Genomic DNA, 22,347 nt, shown 5'->3' on the forward strand with positions numbered 1-22,347 from the left:
TAAAAGAGACAGATTTACAGAAAAGTCACAAAGATAGTTAGAGTTCCCCTACACCGCACACCCCATTTCCCTTATTATTAATATCTGACAGTAGTATTCTATATTTGCCACAATTAATGAACCAATCAATGCATTGTTATTAACTAAATCCTTACTTCATTCAGATTTCCTAGTCTTTTTTCAGTCTGTCTCTTGTCCCAGAAACTTGAGCTCTCTCGAACCCCTTTCAGTTCCCATGGCTCAGCAACCCCCTTTCTGTTGCCTTAAGCATAAACCTATCTTTCCATCCCAGACCTGAGCCCTGGTTGTCTAGTGGAGGGCCCTCATCCATGCTATTCCCTCTCCTAGAACACCTTGCTCACCACTTACCTTTTATGACATACCTGATCTGCAATTTATCCATCAAGACCTAGCTCAAACAGCCATTGAATGTATCTTTCTATAACATGCCATCTCTTTAAGAGGAGTAGAGTGTTTGTTACTTCTCCTTGCACAGAATTTTGCAATATTATTCATCACATCATCGTACAGTTACTTCTCTATGTGCCTGCGTCCACTGCAGGGTGGGTCTTTGTTGGGGCTGCCATAACAAAAATACCACAGGTAGGGTGGTTTAAACAACAAACATTTCTCACAGTTCTAGAAGCTGAGAAGTCCGATCCAGGCATCCTCAGATTTGATGTCTGATGAGGGCACTCTCCCCGCTTTGTAGACAGCCACCCTTTTACCGTGTCTTCACATGGCAGAGGGGACAGGAGAGCTCTCTGGGATCTCTTTTATAAGGGCACAAATCCCCTTCATGAGGACTCCACCTTCCTGACCTAATGACCTTCCAAAGGCTCCACCTCCCAATACTATCCCATTGGGCATTAAGATTTAACAGATGAGTTTTAGGAGGACACAGACATTCAGTCTGTGACATCGGGCAAGCCCTCCAAGTCACAAACCACATATCGTTCACATTGCACTGTGTATAATACATAGCAGAGCCTTGCTTGTTGCTTGTTGACTTAAATTTTTAATTTTCAGTAAAATGGAACCTTCCCTTACCTCACTTCAATTCTAAATATTTTACTAACACAACGCTACCTAAGTCTCATATACTTTTAAAAAAGTAAACATCAATTATTTTTATAAGATATGCAAGCCACACTATTCTGGGTTTACCCCCTTGAACAATGTGCTCCCAGGACACTAGTGGACGCTGCTCCTGAGCCCAATCCCTGGCCATGTACCTCACGGAGAGTTCGGGGCCCAAGTGTGACAGTACGAGGCAAAGTTACGAAAACAGTAGTGTTCATTATAGCTCTTATTGGAAAATAAGAAAAAAACAAAGAAATGCCTTTACCTTTGGGAGTTAGTGAATAAACTTCTTAATAATGTCTGAAATATGTTTCTTTAGTTTCCAGAGGGGAAATAGCAATTTTATAAATCAGTTTAATTTCTCTAAGTTTCTAAAACACCAATACTATTTTATATGGGAAATCGACTATCCAAGTTGAAGCCTGTGGGTGTTGAGTAGGATAGGTAAAAAATTAATGTGCTAAATCCATTTGTAAAAATACCCGGTACTGAAAGACTGCTTTGCATAAGAAGATTTGCAACTAAGTTATTTGAAAAGTCGACATTTTCTATTAAAGAAATGAATTGGATGAATTGGATCATTCAGGAAAAAAAATGTATAAAATACCTATAGCTATGGAGAGTTATTCTTTTTTTTTTAACATTTATTTATTTTACAGAGAGAGAGAGAGAGAGAGAGAGAGAGAGAGCAGGAGCGGGGGAGGGGCAGAGAGAGAGAAGGAGACACAGAATCTGAAGCAGGCTGCAGGCTCTGAGCAAGCTGTCAGCACAGAGCCTGATGCGGGGCTTGAAACCACAAACTGTGAGATCATGACCTGAGCCAAAGTCGGATGCTCAACCGACTGAGCCACCCAGGGGCCCCTGGAGAGTTATTTTGAAAGCATATAATACTTTATAACCAAGTTCGGTAATTGTACAATCAGCAAAATCTATTTGGTTATTGTTAACTTTGCTTTCCGAACAGACTTTTACAGCATTGTTATTAAATTAGCACCATTAAACACCCACAGTTCAACTCTCTTCAAGTATGTGGGTTAGACTTCAAGTTCAGAAAAATTTGTAAACATTCTCTGCTTTCTGGAAGACAACATGAATCAGAGATGTCGGTATAAAATTAAGCTTATCTGGATAATGTTGACAGGAGTCCGAGCTTTAACCTAAGTAAGAATAGCACCTATGCAGAAGGTAGTCTGTTCATTCTGCTAATGAACCTGTATTACAGTATTCTAAGGGGGAAAAAAGGCATAGAAAAAAATATCAACTCACTTTGAAGCAGGGCTATAAGCATCATGAGTGATATCATACATAACACTTAAAATAGGAATTTAAAAATGCTGTTAAAATCCTACTGATGTTGGGAACACAAAGTTAGACTGGTGAACAGCATATGGCGCCATGAATTATATCCTGGGGATTAAGAGTCATGATGGTGTATCTTAGCCAAGATGACAGAAATAGAAGTAGCCAAAATATTAGTGGAAATCAAACTCTTTATAAAACAATGATGGTCATTGCCAGGAGACTTAGAGTTAAAAGGCCCATCCCAATGACAAGGGCTACATTACACGTGAAAGGAATTCCAAGAGACGAAAGCTGAGTAGCAATGAAATAAAACCACGGCACAGTCAGGAACAAAACAAGGGGGCCCTAGGCAATTACATTAAATAGTTTGCCTAATTTGCCACAAGGTTTGACCACCCAACATATCCTCCCTAAAGGCCAAGGCTTTGTGCAGAATGAATCATTCTGAATTCTCACTCTACACCCAAAATGTCTTCTACCAGACTGTGGTGCAGCAGCCAGGCAAAGCAAACAAAAGATTAGCTATAGTTAGTAGCCTCAGTGACATTTTGCAGGGCACTTTTGAGAGGCTGAATCAGTGGGCTCCAGATGCAATTAGAGGCAATGTCTACATCGTCGTTCGCCACAAATACAGTGGCTTGTGTCTCCAGAAAGAGCAATGTATAAAGGAGAGCCAAAAATCCAATTCTCTGGTATAAAAAGGTAATTGGATATTTTGAGGAAAAGTTTTTTCAGAGATACTAAAATAAACTGAAACATTTTCTGCTGTCTGTGGGATGTGTGACGATGGATAGTAGTTTCACATAGCAGTATGAAACTATAAGATTAAAATTAGTCCAGAACTAAATTCAGGGGAGTTGTCCCACTTAGGGCTATTCCATGAATGTGTCAGCCATACCTGAGGAATAGTTGTAACCATATATGAGAAAAAGTCCAGTGGGGCAGCAGGGGAGATTTTTTAAAAGTTACAAAATGGCTTTATAAAAATCTCTGCACAGAAAGTAGCTGGGGTCTGGGGTCTGGGAGTGGGTGCTTTTATTTTGGGGGGGGGGGGTGGTGGTTATAGCCAGCTTCCCACAACTGTAATAACAATTCTCTCCTCTTTTAGGCACACCGGAAAATGGAAATGACCAGTAAGTAGCCACATTATTTTTTTTCCAGAAGCTCTGACTCTACCATATCTCTATCTATATATCTACATGTAACATTAATCTTCTACTCACACTTTTTTTTGGTTTAGTTTTAAAACAAATTGTGCAAAAATCACTAGAAATAGAATTTGGCTATTTGTCAGAACTCTCTATCCAACAGAGAGATTCCAGCAACTAAAAGGGAAGATTTGTTCTTAAACTTGGATAAAGTAGTAAAATGGGAAATCCAAACATGGAATGCAAAGAGAAAAGAATGCATAAAAATAGCCAGAAAGAAAAATCTCATAGAGATTTTTAAGATAGAGTTTTAAGATAGCTTTCCCAGTGAAAATTTCAGTATGTTCATCACAGTTAGGGAATAATCATGCTTATGCTTTGAGACAGCTCTGAGTGGCTTTATCCTAGCAGTCGATGGTTCTTGTACTTTGACTTTATTAAAACAAAAAAGCAGTGCTTACCAATCCAGGCAACTGTTACAGTCAAGGTTCTCCAAAGAGACAAATTGTTTTAATGTCAAAAACAAATTTTGTAGTTAAGATTTTTGTTGTTGACCTGAATTTGTAGGTTGCCTTTATGGAGCTGTTGACCTGAATTTGTAGGTTGCCTTTATGGAGTTGTGTACTTTAAAAATAACATCCCTGGGGCGCCTGGGTGGCTCAGTGGATTAAGCGTCGGACTTTGGCTCACGTCACGATCTCGCGGTCCGTGAGTTCGAGCCCCGCGTCGGGCTTTGTGCTGACTGCTCAGAGCCTGGGGCCTGTTTCAGATTCTGTGTCTCCCTCTCTCTCTGACCCTCCCCCGTTCATGCTCTGTCACTCTCTGTCTCAAAAATAAATAAACGTTAAAAAAAAAATTAAAAAAAAAATAACATCCCTAGATCACCTACCTTTCTTTATTAGAAACAGAGTCTCTTGAGATGTTCAAGTAAAGGAATCTGGGTTTAAAACTGTTTCAAATCTGAGAAAGGATTGAGTGGACACTCTTGGTTAGAATAGACAGTTCAGCTGCTACAGTGCGGTAGACAGGGCCTCATGAAAAGGGATATCCCCAGAACTCAACATTAGCCCAAAAGGTTTGGAAACATTCCTATGCCTTCCTTCAGGCACCAGAGACCTTTGTGATATGGACCTTGTGTCAAGTGTTTCATGTGATCTGTTTCTGTTTTATCTGATTATGATTGCTTAATGGTGTGACAGAGATTGATTGGCTTTATTTTAGAGGCAAAAAGTGCTATAAAAGTATACGTCTGTCTGTATGTAAAAAGACACAGGTTTTCCCACAGAAACACGTATATATATATATATATATATATATATACACATACATATACATATATATATCTGTATGTATATATATATATGTGCTTTTGTGTCTTCTTCATTCTGTTTATATCATGTATACTTTCTTTCACAGAGACATACAATGCTAATTACTGCAGTATATATATACATATATATATACATATATGCAGTATATATATACATATATGCAGTATATATATACATATATGCAGTATATATATACATATACATGTATATGTATATATATGTACATATATGTATATATACACATATGTACATATATGTATATATATGCATATATATATGTGTGTGTATATATATATACATTGTATATATATATATATTGTATTCTCCTAATTGTATTGTATTCTCCTAATACATATATGTATATATATATGTATATATATATATATATGTGCTTTTGTGTCTTCTTCATTCTGTTTATATCATGTATACTTTCTTTCACAGAGACATACAATGCTAATTACTGCAGTGTTCACTTATGTTTTCTGTTCCAAATAGACCTCAATCCGATAAAGAGAGTGTGAAGCTTCTCACTGTTAAGACAATTTCTCATGAGTCTGGTAAGTATCCAGATTGTCGATTAACTGAAAATGGTTATTTCAAATTTTTTTAACATGTATTCATTTTTGAGAGACAGAGAGAGACAGAGCGTGAGTGGGGGACGGGCAGAGAGAGGGAGGTACAAAATCCGAAGCAGGCTCCAGGCTCTGAGCTGTCAGCACAGAGCCCAATGCAGGGCTTGAACCCATGAACCGTGAGATCATGACCTGAGCCGAAGTCAGACGCTTAACTGACTGAGCCACTCAGGTGCCCCTGAAAATGGTTATTTCAAAATTGAACTTGGATTTTGTTCATGTGAAGCACAATCAAAAAGCATAATTTATTTGGAAATAATTAGTAACTCCCCCAAAATACAAAATTCTCCTATTGGGGAAAGATTAGTCCTAGAAATATTATTTTTGGTAAGATTATTGGACTATCGTACTTTTAGAGGTTGCTTTTTATGATATGTATATGTGTTCTAAAGAAGGGGTGGGGACTTGAGGCATTTTCTATTCTGTAGCAGTAGCAGGAAGAACATTAAATGTACTACCCGGTCTTTTATTATTGCTGTTGTTTTGTTTTTGCTAAGGGCTATCTATAGTCAGCTAGAACCAGGACTCATCAGTTAAAAATATAAATCCTATTTTGTATCATTTCATATAATTTTAATTGGGTTTCTCAATGAGGAGAAAACATAATCTCCTGTTGGTAACATTTAAATGTCTTTTTTCCAATTTCCTAGGTTTTTTAATTAGATTTGAAATGTGTAAGTTCTTCAAAATATAGATTGTGATTTATATTAATTATATTTGCATCAAGAGTAATGAAAAATGAAATGTCAATAGCTTTTAAGAAATGAAGAATTACAGATTTTTTTCTTGTTTTGGGTAGACCAAATATTTAAAACATCAGTATTACAAAACAGCCATATGAATAATAGGGGCACCTGGGTGGCTCAGTTGGTTGAGCATCCGACTCTTGATTTGGGCTCAGGTCATGATCCCAGGACCATGGGATCGAACCCTGCATCAGTCTCCATGCAGAGCTTGGGATTCTTTCTTTCTTCCTCTGCCCCTCATTCTCTCTCTCTCTCTCTCTCTCTCTCTCTCTCTCTCTCTCTCTCTTTCCCTCTAAAATACAAAATAAAAAAAATAAAAGATAATTATTAACTCAACAAAACAATCCATGTGGATCTAATTTAAATATCAAGTTAAATGAATACACTTACAATATGCAGTCCCCCCATTTCACCTGTACAAAATAGTCACAGAATACAGATGGTACGCAACATGAGAGCTTTAGAATGACCGGCTCCATTTTACATATGCAGCAAAAAACAATTTTGGCAAACAAAAAGCAGCCAATATTGTCCCAATTCAAGAGCAAGATATCAAAGGCTGAATGTGGTCCCAACTTCAGGTAGGAAGTTCTAACTAGAACAAACTACACCAGGCAGACAGAAGACTTGAAAACTGAGGAAGGGTACCCAGAATCTGCAGACATGCCCAGACCCCTCATGTGAGTCATTTGCACTTATGAGAGACCTTCTTCATTCTTGCATCTAGTCTACTCTTCGATGTACACATTTCCTTTATCCCCACTGTGTTCTCTTGGAGGTAACCATCTGAATGGGCAAAGGAATAAAATTCATTCATAGAATAATTGGAAACCACTTACAATTTTCCACTGGTTGTTCCCCAGCCTCAACTAAATTGCTATGCCTATTCTACCAGGTCAGGGAAGACCAGCCTACATGTGAACTAGTCTTAAATAAGGATCTTAAATGGTGATCACACCATTTGCCAAGAAAAGTTCTCAGAACCTGCCTGTGTCTAGACAAGCATCACAATAATTTCATGCACTCTCCTTAATCCCTTGGGGATTTAACAAAACACTCTGCAGCCTTGGGGCTCTCCGAGCTGTGGGTTAGCAGGCTAATGAGCATTTGGAAGAAGCCTCCATGTAGAGCCCCTGTGGCTATCCTTGTGAGGAGAGGGCTGGGATCAGGACCACCTGCTCTACTGCCCCCCACTTCTATCAGGGAAATGACAACTGACACCAGAATTGAGGCTTGAGGATTGGAAAACTCCAGAGAAGCTTGCGTTTCTTGGTTGCAAATTTAATACGTGATTCTTCTTTAAGGTCCAAGGAAAATTCGACATAAACTAATATCTCCCACTCACATTGTCACAAGGGTAATTAATCAGTGAAATAGACTATGGTGAGGTAGTTAGGAAGACCCTTAATTCTCCAAGATTCCTTTTCATCATAAGCAAATTTTTAGGTCACAGGTTTAAGGAGGAAGTATTACCATGGAAATAATAAAATCTATTCTCTGGTTCCTTTGTTTCTGCCAACCTTAATTTAAGAATCATACCTCTTTTAATGAAGAAACCTCTCAATGGTCAGCCCATCCTGATTTTCATGGGAAATATTTGGTGATAGGGAAAAACTAAAATTGCGCATTCAGAGTCTGTTTCAATAGCCTAGAATTAATAATCTAAAACACAATGATCTCCAAATGCTGTTTGTACTACCACAATTTTTATCAGTCTGGCCCCGGAAACACTCATCAACAAATCTCTGTTCACTCTCTTTTAAATTCAAATATGTTTTTTTAACAAAACTATGCTCACAATACTCAACAGAAGTTACATTGTTATAATTATTTTTACCCAAATATCTTTTGCCCAACAGTAACACTTTTCCTCAAAGGTAACTAGAATAAAACCTAAAATGGTTAGGTTTGGTACAAATGCACACCTTTAGCCAAATTTTCCACTATCTCCTATATAAAAGTTTTAATAAATCTGAAAAATACAGAAAATAATTTGATAGAACGAATATCTGACTACCCACCACTCAGAATTGCTGACTGTTACATTTCATGTTATTTGCTCTGTGGCCTAAGAAATATAGTGTTAATGTGCCTAAGTGGTAACAAAATGAAATTTGAGCTTCAATGGCCATAAGAACTCATTGGATTAGTCAGTACTTTAATTTATAAACTCTGGTATTATATCTCAAAATAAACTGTGCCATTTTAGAGGTCAATAAATCATGTTTCCAAGGAAACAAAGCTCTGTAGCAACCCATCTTCAGGGGAAATGCCAGTGAATACTAAAGTGCCTGGGTTTCCAGAAGCCTCCATGAGCCATAGTTATTGTTCTGGTCATTTTCTCCTAATAAGACAGTTCCTTGCTCCAAAGCCTCCTCTGATTAGGCCATGTTGTTTATCCATCCACACCTCTTGCTTTCTTTAAATATGTACTCTCTCAAGTAGGTTCTTCTGCTGAAAAGGTAACCCATAAATGTTTGTAATTTGATTATTTAAATTAGGAGTTTTCTTCAATGTAAAAGAAAAAGTCTGCTAGAGTACAACAAGAATCTGCTTTCAGAAAGAAATGAGCACCAAATATAGCAGATCAGGCAACCCTTTATGAGAACATACAAGATCCCACTCAGCTTTAGTAAGAAATCTGGCCAAGTTAAACATTACCATGATTGACTGCAAAATATACATATGTGCCATAATGCATTTTAAATACGATTGCTACTTATATTACATCTCAGAAAGTTAATATACATTGCCTTTTTTTAATATTAAAGACTGTAAGAATTATGAAGAAAATTCCTTAAAGAATATATGACTTCCCAGAAGAAAGAAAGCATAGTGTCTTTGAATTTCATTTTAAAGTACTACTTGAGGGATGCTTGGGTGGATCAGTTGGTTAAACGTCTGACTCTTGATTTCAGCTCAGGTCACAATCTCACAGTTCATGAGATCGAGCCCCACCTCAGGCTCTGCACTGACAGCACAGACTGCTTGTTCTGTTCTCTCTCTCTCTCTCTCTCTCTCAAAATAAATAAATGTAAAAAAATAAAGCACTACTTGATATTGAACCATTTGGAAGAAGAAAAAGCAGATCTTAACTCATAATTTTCCTCTGCTTAGAAAACTGCTAGGTTTGTATTATCTAAGATGAAGTTCACTTTGGCATGTTCACAAGGCATTTCGTGATGCACCAGACTTCCTCTTGCTTAGTTTGCGAACCACGTACTAACTCATATTCTCCAGGCACTATTCATCTCCCATCCCTGTCTTCCTTGCTGAACTCAAGCTCTTTTGAAGGAGGAGATGGTGTCTTGCTCCCTTTTGTCAACCCTTCTCTCCCCCACCCCCTGCCACTTCCCCATTACGGTAATGACACATTATGAGTATATTGTTAGTATACTAACACTAATTAGTATATTATGGTAATTACTCCTTAAGTGTGCAGTCATTTTTTTTTGCTTATTTATTTTTACAAATGAAAGAAAGAAAGAAAGAAAGAAAGAAAGAAAGAAAGAAAGAAAGAAAGTGTGAAGATGAGGAAAAAGATGAACGGATTTAGAAAGGCATACATCGATTCAGCTTCTGTCTTAGCCCTTCAATATCTGCCCATACCCTGCATTTCCATCAAGCCTCCCTTGACTGTCCTAGGTGTGCATGGTCTTTGCCTCTTCCAAACTTGTTTTTTTTCATTTGGCAAATCAATATGCATCACTGCCTTGAAATACCTCTTCATGGCTTAAACTTCCATTTTATTTATTTTTTATTAATTTTTGTTAATGTTTATTCATACTTGAGGGAGAGAAAGAGAGAGAGAGAGAGGGTGAGCATGAGTGGGGGAGCAGCAGAGAGATATGGAAACAGAATCTGAAGCAGGCTCCAGGCTCTGAGCTGTCAGCACAGACCCCAACACGGGGCTCGAACTCACAAGCTGTGAGCTCATGACCTGAGCCGAAGTCAGACACTTAACTGACTGAGCCACCCAAGAGCCCCTTAAACTTCCATTTTAATATTTGACCACATTGTGCATAATGGAGAATAGAGAAAACTAGAGAATAGAAAAGAATTAAAAAGTTCTCATGAAACGCAACACAATACAATCATTAGTGGCTTGGTGTATCTCTTTCCAGCTGTTTCTTTCGTAGGTGCGTGTTTCATTTGCTTTTACCAAAGACATTATTATAACCTATTGGATTCATATTGTAACTGAATCTTTCTCGTATTTTCTATTCCCAGTTAGACAGAACTTGGAGGGAGATATTAAGAATTGGAATGATTTTCGGGGCACCCAGGTGGCTCAGTCAGGTGAGGGTCCGACTTTGCCTCAGGTCATGATCTCACGATTCGTGGGTATGAGCCCCGCGTCGGGCTCTGTGCTGACAGCTCAGAGCCTGGATCCTGCTTCGGATTCTGTGACTCCTTCTCTCTCTGCCCCTCCCCCACTCACACTTTCTCTCTCTCTCTCTCTCTCTCTCTCTCTCTCTGTCTCTCTCTCTGTTGCTCAAAAATGAATGTAAAAAACAAATTAAAAAAAGAATTGGAATGATTTTCATAAGCTTCGCCTGACATGACTCTGACAAACAGTAGGGGTTCAATAATTTTTTTTATTTTGTTCACTTCTCATTCCTGTACTTCATAGTCACGGATTCCAGGAGGTGCTGTGCTTTTTGCAAAATAACAATAGTGAGCACAGAGTTGTGCTGGAAAGCGGCTAGGAGGGCTATCGCTCTGTGCCCGGGATTTCTCAGAGCATGGCACCTAAGGGGTTCTTGAAAGGGAGTCCCGGGTTGTTCTCCTCGTTGGTCTCTGGCACCATTTAGTACCACCATGATAGTGCTGGTGACAGGTGACATTAACGGAGTTCCCAGAAGACAGGTTTCTAAAAGACAGATAAAAGTTGGAGCAAAACAATGACATTTATTCTCAAAGCTGGAGACTTTGACCCATACCGCTTCTATATAGTGTGACTGATGTTGATACTTGAATCTGCCTGAAAGATGCAGGTAGCGTGCAGTGTGTTGATCATGAATGAATTCAGGGGCATGTAAAAGCACTTGGGATCCTCTGCTTCCCATTATCCTAGGTCAATATATATATTTATATTTATATTTGTATTTGTATTTGTATTTATATTTATATTTGTATTTATATTTGCATTTATATTTATATTTATATGTATTTATATTTATTTATATTTATATTTATATTGGGTGACGGAATAACTGTTATTTTGACTAAAGCCCCCTCTACTGCTCTGTATATCACCAAAGGGTTTATGTTGGCTTCCAAATTCCTTTTCACAAAACTCTTACCCAACTCTTTAAACAGAGGACCCTAGAATGTCTTCCTGATAAAATGGCAGTTTAAAAATATAATACAGGGGCGCCTGGGTGGCTCAGTCGGTTGAGCGCCCGACTTCAGCTCAGGTCACGATCTCGCGATCTTGCGGTCTGTGAGTTCGAGCCCCGCGTCGGGCTCTGGGCTGATGGCTCAGAGCCTGGAGCATGCTTCCAATTCTGTGTCTCCCTCTCTCTCTGCTCCTCCCCCGTTCATGCTCTGTCTCTGTCTCTGTCTCAAAAAAAAAATAAATAAATAAACGTTAAAAAAAAATTAAATATATAGTACAGTTTTGCTCAGGCTCAAGGAACAAGCAAAAAACTATAACTCATTCCCGAGAATGCCTCTCTTATTATCACTTCCTGACTCACAACCCCTGCTCCCAGAGAATTAGTTGAGCATTGCTCCTTTAGGGTGGAAACAGATGATGGTGGAACAAAGCTCGTAAATCTTGGTGAACAATTTCCAGGCGATACCAAGAGGCAGATTGTGGCTCTAATGACATTCTTGCCGGGAAATTGGACTTTCCTTGAAAAATAAAAAACAAGCCAAGAAACCTTATTTTCATCCCTATTCACTCTCTGAGCTTAGGGATCAAAACATTTCTTTTGTTTGTAGGTGAGCACTCTGCACAAGGAAAAACCAAGAACTGACAGCTTGACGAATCCTCTCCACACCTGGGCAATAAATATGTAAGTTTTTTTTTTTAATTTCATTCAGTGAGATGCTCATTAATATCTGCTTTGTTAGAGTGCTGTAGCTTAGATTATCTCGAAAGATTTTTACAAGCTGAAAAGTTAATGGTTTGTGTCAGGGAGACCATCATTATCTATTTGTCTAAAAACAAACTCTAAGAAGATTTGCCAGAGAACTGCATATATTAGGGGCTATAGAAGATTCTTCCAGTTGCCTTGCCTGCTACAATTCACTCTGCCTATTGGCAATGTTTTCACGTAAATGCACTTTGCCTTTACCTCGGTCAGAATATGCACACTAACAGTGGCAGTTAGACAGGGTTCTATTGTTAACAGAGACTCAAAGGACCCAGAATGGCAATGCTTACAAATTTTCAGTTTATTGCAAGAAAAAGATGTGATACAGCAGCTGTGCTAACGTAAGGAGATGCATCCCAGCCAAAGACTGGCGGATGGCAAGGGGTTCAGAGGAGGGAGGTAGGAGGTCCATTTGTCCTCCCTCTGTAAAGACTGCACCGGGACATCCTTTCCCTGTGGGTGCAGGAACCATGGGTGTGTATGCAAATCACCTCAAGCAAGGTGATCCAAAAAGGTAGTCTCAGCTGGGGTTTCTGGTATGCAGCGGGTCACGAAGGCATAGTGTTGCTAAATAACTAGCTGAGACACAGAGCCCGCCAGTGTCTCTATGAGAACAGATGCCAATGAGCAATCTCATTGCAGCAGTTGTGAATCAAGAAATAATTGAAACCTCTCAAAACTATGGTTACGAGCGACATTGTTACTCTGTATGTTCTGTGCTTTGACCGGGAGTCTGTGCAATGCACATACATTTCCTCTTTCAGTAAAACAGCTCAGGCCAGTTTCTTGCCTGCTAGAATCAAACCTCTTGGTTTAGCATGGGATTGTCTTTTGCTTTTCTAGAATTGAGTAAGAAGATTTTCTTCCTATTTTAGTTTAGTTTTCACAAGATGCATTGATTAAGTGCCCTCACAATTAGCGTTTGATGCTTTTTAGAACCTGCAGAAGAATTTACCCTTCGGCAACTAACAGTAAAAAAGCAAAAGAACAAACAAATACGCATATGCCCAGAATTGACCTGACCACGATGGTAGGCACTCCGGGTGGTGTCCAGAGGAAGGGATATTATTTTCGTGTCCACTACCTATGTCTACTACCCAGCTAGTAATACAGCGCTGTCACGGACACTCAGAGAGCACTTGTAGAATAAATGATGCTTGCCACGTTTCTCCAGCCAGTAGCAGGAAATGGAGACAGAGGACTGCCATCCAGATGTGAACACCAGTGTCAGATTCTATCCCTTTCTAGCCAGCAAGGGTGGATTAGAAAGAGAAGAATCTGAGATTCTGCCTATCCTTTCGCGATGGACATTTTTAGATGCAAAGTTGGAGAAGCTGAGAAATTTAAGAAGTTTGTGGAAGCAGGTGGTCCAAACCTATCTAGTACATGGAAAACTTCCTCTCATGCCTGCTAGGGTTCCTTTGCAACCTTGTGGCTAGTCAAAAGATGCTTTCTAAATTATCAAAATGCTCAACTCTTAGTGACAAACTGTCCAATTTGGCAGAAGACAAGGTCTTCTTTTCAGTTGGAAAGAAAAGGTATACAGAAGTGAGGGATAGTGGTGACCCAAACAAGCTCAACAAAATAAACTTTTGTCCAGTTCTGATTCCTTTCCATTTTTTATACTTTAAAAAATATTCCTAGCCTTTAATTTCGTGTCTTTAAATTCTCAGAAATAAGTAGCTTTTGTCTCTCGTCTCTGTAATTTTGGAATTACATAACCATGTTCTGAAGAGTAAAGATCAGAACAGGAAGAAACAAGTTTGACACATCAATTCGACTATTTGTCTAACTTTTTTTCAGTCTATTTCTCTTGGCAATCATTGTACTTTGAATGCAGTAACCAGTGAGCAATGACTTTCTAGATTATCAATTAGAAATCAGATATCAACTCAAGAGATTCAGAATAAATAGGAATGTAGTCATCAGAACCAGAAGCTTTGGGAAAAGAAGTGGGGAATTTTGGAACTGTGGAGGAGTAGCAAAGTTCACAATGTTAAAATCTTTCATCTCAAAATCAAATTCTGGATAAACTTAATGTTTGCTGCTTCATATATCAATCCTCTGTTTTGTGCAGAGCATTATATTTAATGTGATTTGGCAGGGCAGAGAAGAATTCCAAAATACTTATAACTTGTGATTCTTGCCCTCTCCAAAGTTTGCCTAGTGGTAACATTAAATCACATACAAGAAATAAGATAATAATTAGAGAAAAAAAATTAAAAGCTGTGTGAGCGTGATTGACACTGATTCATCAATTCAAACAAATTTTAAAATCTCGGAGATTTTATACCAACAAGAGGAAAATTGGTAAGGGCTCCAGTAAAATATTATCCTTTCACTGCAGATGGATTGCTCCATGTAGGGATCATAACTTTTTAAGAATAAGAAAAGGATCACATCAGCTTAAACTTTCCCTATATAAATCACTTTGGTCCCATCTATTACCTGGTACCACCTTCAAAATAGCTATTAATGTGGAAATAATTTCTGTTAAGTTTTGAAGGCCACCAGAATCAAAGATTAGAAACATATTAATGGTATGCAATTCTAGATATATGTGGGCTCATTTATAATGTAAATGTGCTCTGTTATCTTCTTCTGAGATTAATTCTCTTACAACAGGGAGTGGTAAGGATGACATAGCTAGAGGAATGGGTTTGCTGTCACAAAGAACTGCTAAGCCCAAAATTTCTATGCAAAAACGTGGAACAGGCAAAGTACATTCTTTTGTTATTGATGCCAACAAATGGTCTGAGCAAATTGGTCAATAATGAGCATGGAGGTGGGGACATTAGCTACTAATGTCTTTATGGGGAAATATGTATAAAAAGAACTATGCAAAAAGAGAGAGTAAAAGAATTTATGTATGTTTTATTAAGTAACTGATTAAAATTTTTTAAAACACAACACAGTATAAGGAAATTCAATGGAAACGATAGGAATTCTACCACATCATGACTTAAAACTTCCAAGCACAAAAAAAATTATCATAAAGAAAATTATGAAACAAAAAACAAATTGGGAAAATGTTTGTCAAAAACATGAGACCAAATAATTAACTTCTTAAATATACCGAAGGCATTATACAGATTAGGAAATAGAAAAATGAGCAAAGGCTAGGAACAGGCAATTCATAGAGGAAGGAATAGAAATGATAATATAAAATTACAGAAGAGTTACTATAAAATCTTAAAAAATGTGAATTAAGACCAAAAAAATTATAACCTTCAATTTAATTAAAACTTTTTTTTCTAATTTTTAAAAATCATACTGGTGAAGCAAATAATATCATATGCTGCATTTGAAAATCTAAATTCGATTAATCTTTCTGAAGAAGAGTTTGGTAATATTTTTATTAAAGGACTTAAAAGATTCACATTGGTCACCCAGTAACTTCACTTTTAGGAAATTTTCATAAGGATATGATTTGAAATGTGACTAAAGATTAATATATAAAGAATAGTAGCAAACATTTAGAAACAGTTTAAACGTCTAATGGTATGGAAATTTCAAGTAAATTATGCTTCATGGAATCAGTGACATTATATAACTTAGCAAAAGTAATTCTCAAGATGATTTTTTTTTAATTTTTTTTTCAACGTTTTTTATTTATTTTTGGGACAGAGAGAGACAGAGCATGAACGGGGGAGGGGCAGAGAGAGAGGGAGACACAGAATCGGAAACAGGCTCCAGGCTCCGAGCCATCAGCCCAGAGCCCGATGCGGGGCTCGAACTCACGGACCGCGAGATCGTGACCTGGCTGAAGTCGGACGCTTAACCGACTGCGCCACCCAGGCGCCCCAAGATGATTTTTTAATTACATGCAAACACATCCAAGATATAGGTTAAGTGGGGGAGGGGACAAATTTAAAACTGAACAGAAAGCATTTGATTGTTCCACCACCAATTCTGTGCTAGAGGAAGGCAGGCAGCTCCTGCTACCTGCATGCTCCCTCACCAGCAGGCTCCCCCTCCATTCTGTTCCAAGCCTCCTGACAGTTTAAGAAGTGGTGGGAGTTTCAGATCAAGAACCAAAAGTCTGGCAAGACCAGTGACTTTATGAGAGTCTCATCCCACAGACCGTCAGCATTATGGAATGTTACTTATTTTCATTTTTCTCCCAGATACAATTCATTCTTTCTGTCATTTCTCAATGGTACCGTGAACATCTAAAAGCACCTCTGTGAACTTCCAGAAGAGCTTAGCATGTTTTTCAATTATTTTTGTTGCATTTTAAGATGAAATAGCTGGGACTAAAAAGAAAAATCATGAAAGAGATTTATTTTCTGATCCTAGGTATGGCCCTGAACAAACTCCTTAATAATGCTTTGCACTGGGCTCCACATCTATAAAACCAGGATAGAAAGATCTTTTCTTTTAAGCCTATTTTGCTTCTTTGTTTATAAAGTATTGTCAGCGTTGGTAAAGAATCTATCATGATACTTTATTACAAAAGTGATCATTCTATTCTTTATCAGAATCATAAATTTATAAAATTTTAGCGTTGTGCTATATTAAGGACCTTAAAGTCTTGCATTATCATTATTGAAGACAACACACTATATTTAGAGAGATTATAATGTTGGAAAGGAAGCAAATACTGATATTGGTATAGACATTCAAATTGAAACTGCCAACTAATGGAAAAAATCATTAACGAAGCAAAACCCATTTCTCGAGAAAGATTTTCAATGTGGAATATACTCTGACCAAAACTCCAGTTTGTTTTCATATTGCTTGCTGATTCTTGAAAAAAAATATGGTATTAATCGTGAGCATTATCTTACTCACGTGAATCCAGGTGTTTACCTAGATGGTCTGTGCTGCAAACTTTTGACTTTACCTGGGGACTCACCTACAGAGGAGTATGGGTCAGTTAAACAAAAAATGACAGAGACCCTGCTCTTTGCCAAGTTCAAGGACAAGTGTAAAAAGGCTCATGACATGTCGCTGTCCTCAAGGGGCTTATAGAAGTGAAGAGCAATACACGTAAGGAAGATAATTGGACTTTAATATGGTAAATAATAAGACAGTGGTGTGTAAAGTTAAACATGGGACCTTGAAATTTAATGGCCAATTGCTTAGAAAAGATGGTATCTGAGCTGAAACTTACAGGATAAGAAACTGCATGAATATAAAAGAAATTATAAATAATTGGTTAGCGTTGTGCTGTGCTGTGCTGTGCACATCTGTTGCTAGGTCAGTGAACCGCTGACACTGTTCCGTGGTGAGATTAAGTGTAGAAACTGAGAATGAGCCCTTAAAAGTCGTCATAGCAATCTGATATTGCTGCAACATTCTGTTCCTGTTGTTGTATTTTTTTGAAATATCAGTTTGCAGCCAGTTAGAAATTTTTGGAAACCAATCTGGTCCTTCACCCTAGATAACTTGAGAAGCACTGGTCCAGAATCATAGTTCAATGCCACAAAGGCTGGGAAATGAGGCTGAAGCAGTAGAGGGCCCCAGATCATGAGAGGTCTTGCTTCCCATGGTAAGTCATCAAGGACTTCAGAAAGTGAAAATGAAATACTTTTTCTAAGGAGAATAAAATCAGATTCTTTCCTCCTTGATTACTGCCATCAAGACATTTTCTCATTTGGGGAGACCTCCCCCTCCTGCAAACTTGGATGGAAAATACCCAGGAAATGAGTTCCAAATTTGAGAGGGGAGTCTGTTCTGCAGTCATGCCTAGAATTATTGTGCTCTTTCCAGAGCTATGCTACGCTCTACCATATACTGGACCATCTATAGGTTGCAGATGCTCTAGAGGACATCAGAAATACTCTGCTCTACAATCCTTCCCATAGCCTAAGGCATGGATCCAGTGGCCACTCCCTGCTCTGCAAAGCACTCCCCGCTATGGCCACCAGTGTCTAACTTGCCCCCACGCGAGGCAGCAGTGTAACTAACTAACCCTACCAAAGCCCCTGCTTCCACCAACCATGCCATGAACGAGCAGGGTGCAGGTCTCTAACTGCTGGCACCACTGCGCACCCCACCCAGACTCTCGGGAACCACCAGTACTGCCATGAGCAGCACAACAACGTCTAAGCCCTGCCAGCTCAGACCACACCCCCTTTTCCCACTTAGGCACAGAAGCCTCCATCTCCTGCTCCTTTGGGGGCCAACACGGAAAGTTGTTTCTGCATTGCAAAGAAGAAATCCCAAAGTGATCAAATAAAGCCCTGGCTCTCCTGCTCTCCTTCTTATGAAGGAGAATTGGAGAGTTGTCTGTTCACATTTCACCCTGATAAGCACACAGCAAGCAGCAAAGCATGAAAGTGGCCAATAAACGTCTACTCACGTTGTCACCCCAAGGAACAGACCGCCAACTGCCTCCCATTAATGATTGGGTAGAGTTAAGGACTTTCATCAGAAGAGGAATATGATGATATTTGTGCTTGAGACACATCACGGAGCGTTTAATAAAGATTAATTCAAGAGAGGTAAGAGTAAGGAGTAAGACTGGAAACAGAGGAGTTAGAAAATTATTGCAATATTCCCTAGGAAAGGCACAAGGGCTTCGCCAGTTCTCCAGGTACAGTAGGGATGGAGCTGAAGAAGCAGAACGGGGTAGAGAAAAGTCTGGAAGGTGAACTTTTCCAGAGGTGGAGATTGATTGAATGTGGGCAGTGGGGAATGAGGAAGATTACAAGTCTAGATGTGCCCACCTTTCCAGCATGAGTACCTGGGTAGGTCATGGAGGTTAGAGCAGAGATTTGAATTGTGCAGTGAGAGGGAACAGGTTTGGCTGGCAGTACAGTAGCCCCCCTTTACCCATGGGGGACATGTTCCAAGACCCCGGTGGATGCCTGAAACCACGGATAGGACTAAACCCTGTACATGCTGTGTTCCTTTCCTGTGCATACATACCTATGATAAAGTTTAATTTATAAATAAGTCACAGTAAGGGATTAACTACATTAACGAATAACAAAATGAAACAATTATAAAAATAAACTGTGATAAAAGTTAGGTAAATGTGGTCTCTCTCTCTCTCTCTCTCTCTCTCAAAATATCTTGTTGTACTATACGCTCCCTTCCTATGATGATGTGAGATGATAAAATGCCTACTTGATGAGATGAAGTGAGGTGAACGACATAGGTGTGGTGATGTAGCCTCGGGCTGCTATTGACCTTCTGATCAATAGGTCAGAAGGAAGACCCTCTCTTTCTGGACCGAGGCCAACTGCAAGTAGCCGAAACCAGGAGATGGGAAACCACGGCTGGGGTGGGGGTCAGGCTACTGTAGAGTGTTGTCCCTTCAGACACCTTGACTTTGAAGTGCTTGTGAGACAGTCAAGTGATTCCATCGGGTGGAAAAAAGCAAGTCACTCACATTTCTTAACAAGAAATGGTCCCTCCGGCATCTTTACTTCCTCACTTTCTTGCAGTCTGAACTTTTTCCCCCCACAGGCTTCATCTTCAGCTTCTGTGCTCCAGGGGTAGCAAGGGAGAAAGCTTCGTGGACTCTTTCCTGATGTCCAGTCCTGCTCTCCAGTCTGCCAGTCACCTGTCCCAATAAAGTGATGTCCAGATGGCATGCAATAATTTCATAGAATCCGAAGAAGCCCGGGCCTCCCCCGTCATTTGTGACATGAAAAGCACATTACTACATTTTATAAGAACATGCTTGGGAGTTTTAGGAAGGACCTTTGTGAGCAGCTAACCTGACAGCCAGGTAGGTGGGTTCCCTGATGACATGACTTTCCCTTGAGTTGAAAGTTTCCAGAGCCGACAGTTCCTATCCGTGGAGACTTTCCTATTTTCTTGGTGTTCTCATATTACCTAATGTTTGTATTTATTGTTTTGTACTATGTTAATGCAGGGACAATTTGCAAGTGTATTATTAAATGTTAGGTAGAAATCATGCCATGCCACTTTGTACATAAAGGTATTTTATTCATATTTTCATGTGTTACTTTTAATAAATAATTACTATATTCAACACACTAAAATATCATAATGTGACTGTGAAAATGGCAATGGTATTGTCTTCCCATAATTTTGAATATTTGGGTGCTGATTATTTGAACATGAGAACTCACTGATGAAAGACATCTGCAACAAGTGAGAAAGGAACAAAGGATTCACATATCAGACTCCGTTAAAGGGAAGTCAATTTAACATCTCTTTGGTTTTTCTATTTGTTTTTTTGTTTTTTTTTTTTTCAACGTTTTTTTTTTTTTACTTATTTTTGGGACAGAGAGAGACAGAGCATGAACGGGGGAGGGGCAGAGAGAGAGGGAGACACAGAATCGGAAACAGGCTCCAGGCTCCGAGCCATCAGCCCAGAGCCTGACGCGGGGCTCGAACTCACGGACCGCAAGATGGTGACCTGGCTGAAGTCGGACGCTTAACCGACTGCGCCACCCAGGCGCCCCGGTTTTTCTATTTGTAATTCACACTATGTGACAAGGATGTAAGGGCATTTATGACACTCTGTACTGCATTCATTAAGATGATAACAGGAGTGAGACTTTTCATAATCCATTTGGTTGATGGAGTCTGTGCATTTTTAAATATTTTTTTTAGAAATGTAATGATTTGTTCTAGCAATCATTGTCAAACGTCCAGTGTGCAGAAACCAATACTTCATAAATACATAACTATGATATGACTTCTCAGTATATCACTTTCCTAAAAAAAAAAAAAAAAAAAAAAAAACCCTACGATTATAGCTGCCCTCCATCAGGACCCAGTTCTTCTGTTGAAAGCTGACTGATCAACCTTGACCACTTCTTGGACACAAGGGATCGAAATGTCATATTGGTTGAAGTTCTATGGAAAGCCTTGGAGCTAACGTGCTGCCAGTGGCAGGAAGCTCTTTAACTTTTATGATTACCTAAGCTGCTTTCCATGATAAATTACCTTAGTGTTGTGAGGGCAGTGTAATAGAGACAGAATTTTGTATTTAAAACTGCTTTTTAAAAGTTCATTTTTTTACAGTGTATTTCAACACTTCCAGCTTTAAGAATTATATAAATAATCATCTTGGTTTTAGCTTCCTGATGTCTGGATTATGTCTAATCAAGGACACCAAGCAAACATATTATTGAATGATGCCTCTTTGTGTTTCTTTGAGAAGAGACATGGAGAATAAGGGGGAGGAGGGCAGGGAAAAAGCAAGCACGAAGGTAGAGAAAAAGCCAAGGATCTCTAACATGCATCTCCCTTGAGGGATGCCTTGCCCATGGTCAACTCTAACCTACGAGCCTTTAAATGGGAACAGCAATGAGTAGAGCAGTGTCTCCCGAAAGAAAATATCCCAACACCCATAGAACGCTCTACTGAGTCCCTCAACAGAAACCTTGTTACACAAAACGTACCGCAAAGAAACAAACTTTTCTGCGATTTAAATGACTACAAGTGATATATTATTCTGGTTTCTAGAAAAACCATTTTCTTGACTTTTCATAAGTATTGTTGAAAGAGAGTTTACAAGGTGCAGAAAAGGGAAAGCTTTTTAATGGTCATAAACGAACGAAATTCGTTCTAGTTCAAGAATTTCATATAAAGAATATGCTTTATACTAACAAATATAGCATTAAATCTTTAAAACAGCCTAAGGAAAAGAGGATTGAAGACTTTGCAGAGATAATAGTGGCATTGTACAGCATCAATCTCTTTCGTAGGTAATGTCTACATTTTTATAAATCAACTTAAGGTTCTGTTAAAGTAGGGTGTTTTGTTTTCAAGCCACAATTGCCATTAATCAGATGTTTCTTAATTATCTGATTTAGATGATCTACTTTTTATGCCTGACTTATTGTAAGCTTTTTATTCTGATATGTAGTTCAAATGTCACTGCAGCAAAGGAAAGGCTGTATTATATCAAAGCTAAACCTTTCTATGTCTTTGTTCTGCATGGCAATATGAATATAATTTAAGTCTATCAATAGTCAAAACCTAAACAAGCGCTAATTAACTGGCACTGTTGTCATCTGAGAATAAGCAGATGTTGTTGGACGACATAGGGCCGGTGATCAGCCAGCAGG

The 22,347-nt window shown here is 38.8% G+C and overlaps 1 protein-coding gene across 3 annotated transcripts in view; it reads left to right on the top strand.

Annotated features, from left to right (window-relative positions):
• The window catches only part of EMCN (endomucin), a 103,322-nt gene extending 83,025 nt beyond the window's left edge, over positions 1 to 20,297 (top strand). For 2 of the 3 annotated variants that reach the window (XM_058721808.1, XM_058721810.1), the window contains 4 exons: positions 3,494 to 3,518; positions 5,360 to 5,421; positions 12,192 to 12,265; positions 19,766 to 20,297. In XM_058721808.1, coding sequence (XP_058577791.1) covers positions 3,494 to 3,518; positions 5,360 to 5,421; positions 12,192 to 12,226 — 122 coding nt within the window. In that variant the 3' untranslated portion in view covers positions 12,227 to 12,265; positions 19,766 to 20,297. Of the gene's footprint in view, positions 1 to 3,493; positions 3,519 to 5,359; positions 5,422 to 12,191; positions 12,266 to 19,743 lie in introns of all 3 variants that reach the window. The other variant, XM_058721809.1, reaches the window with a different exon arrangement.
• The last annotated feature ends 2,050 nt before the right edge of the window (positions 20,298 to 22,347 follow it).

The sequence above is a fragment of the Neofelis nebulosa genome, chromosome 3 (genome assembly GCF_028018385.1).
Source record: "Neofelis nebulosa isolate mNeoNeb1 chromosome 3, mNeoNeb1.pri, whole genome shotgun sequence".
NCBI classification, from domain to species: Eukaryota; Metazoa; Chordata; class Mammalia; order Carnivora; family Felidae; genus Neofelis; species Neofelis nebulosa.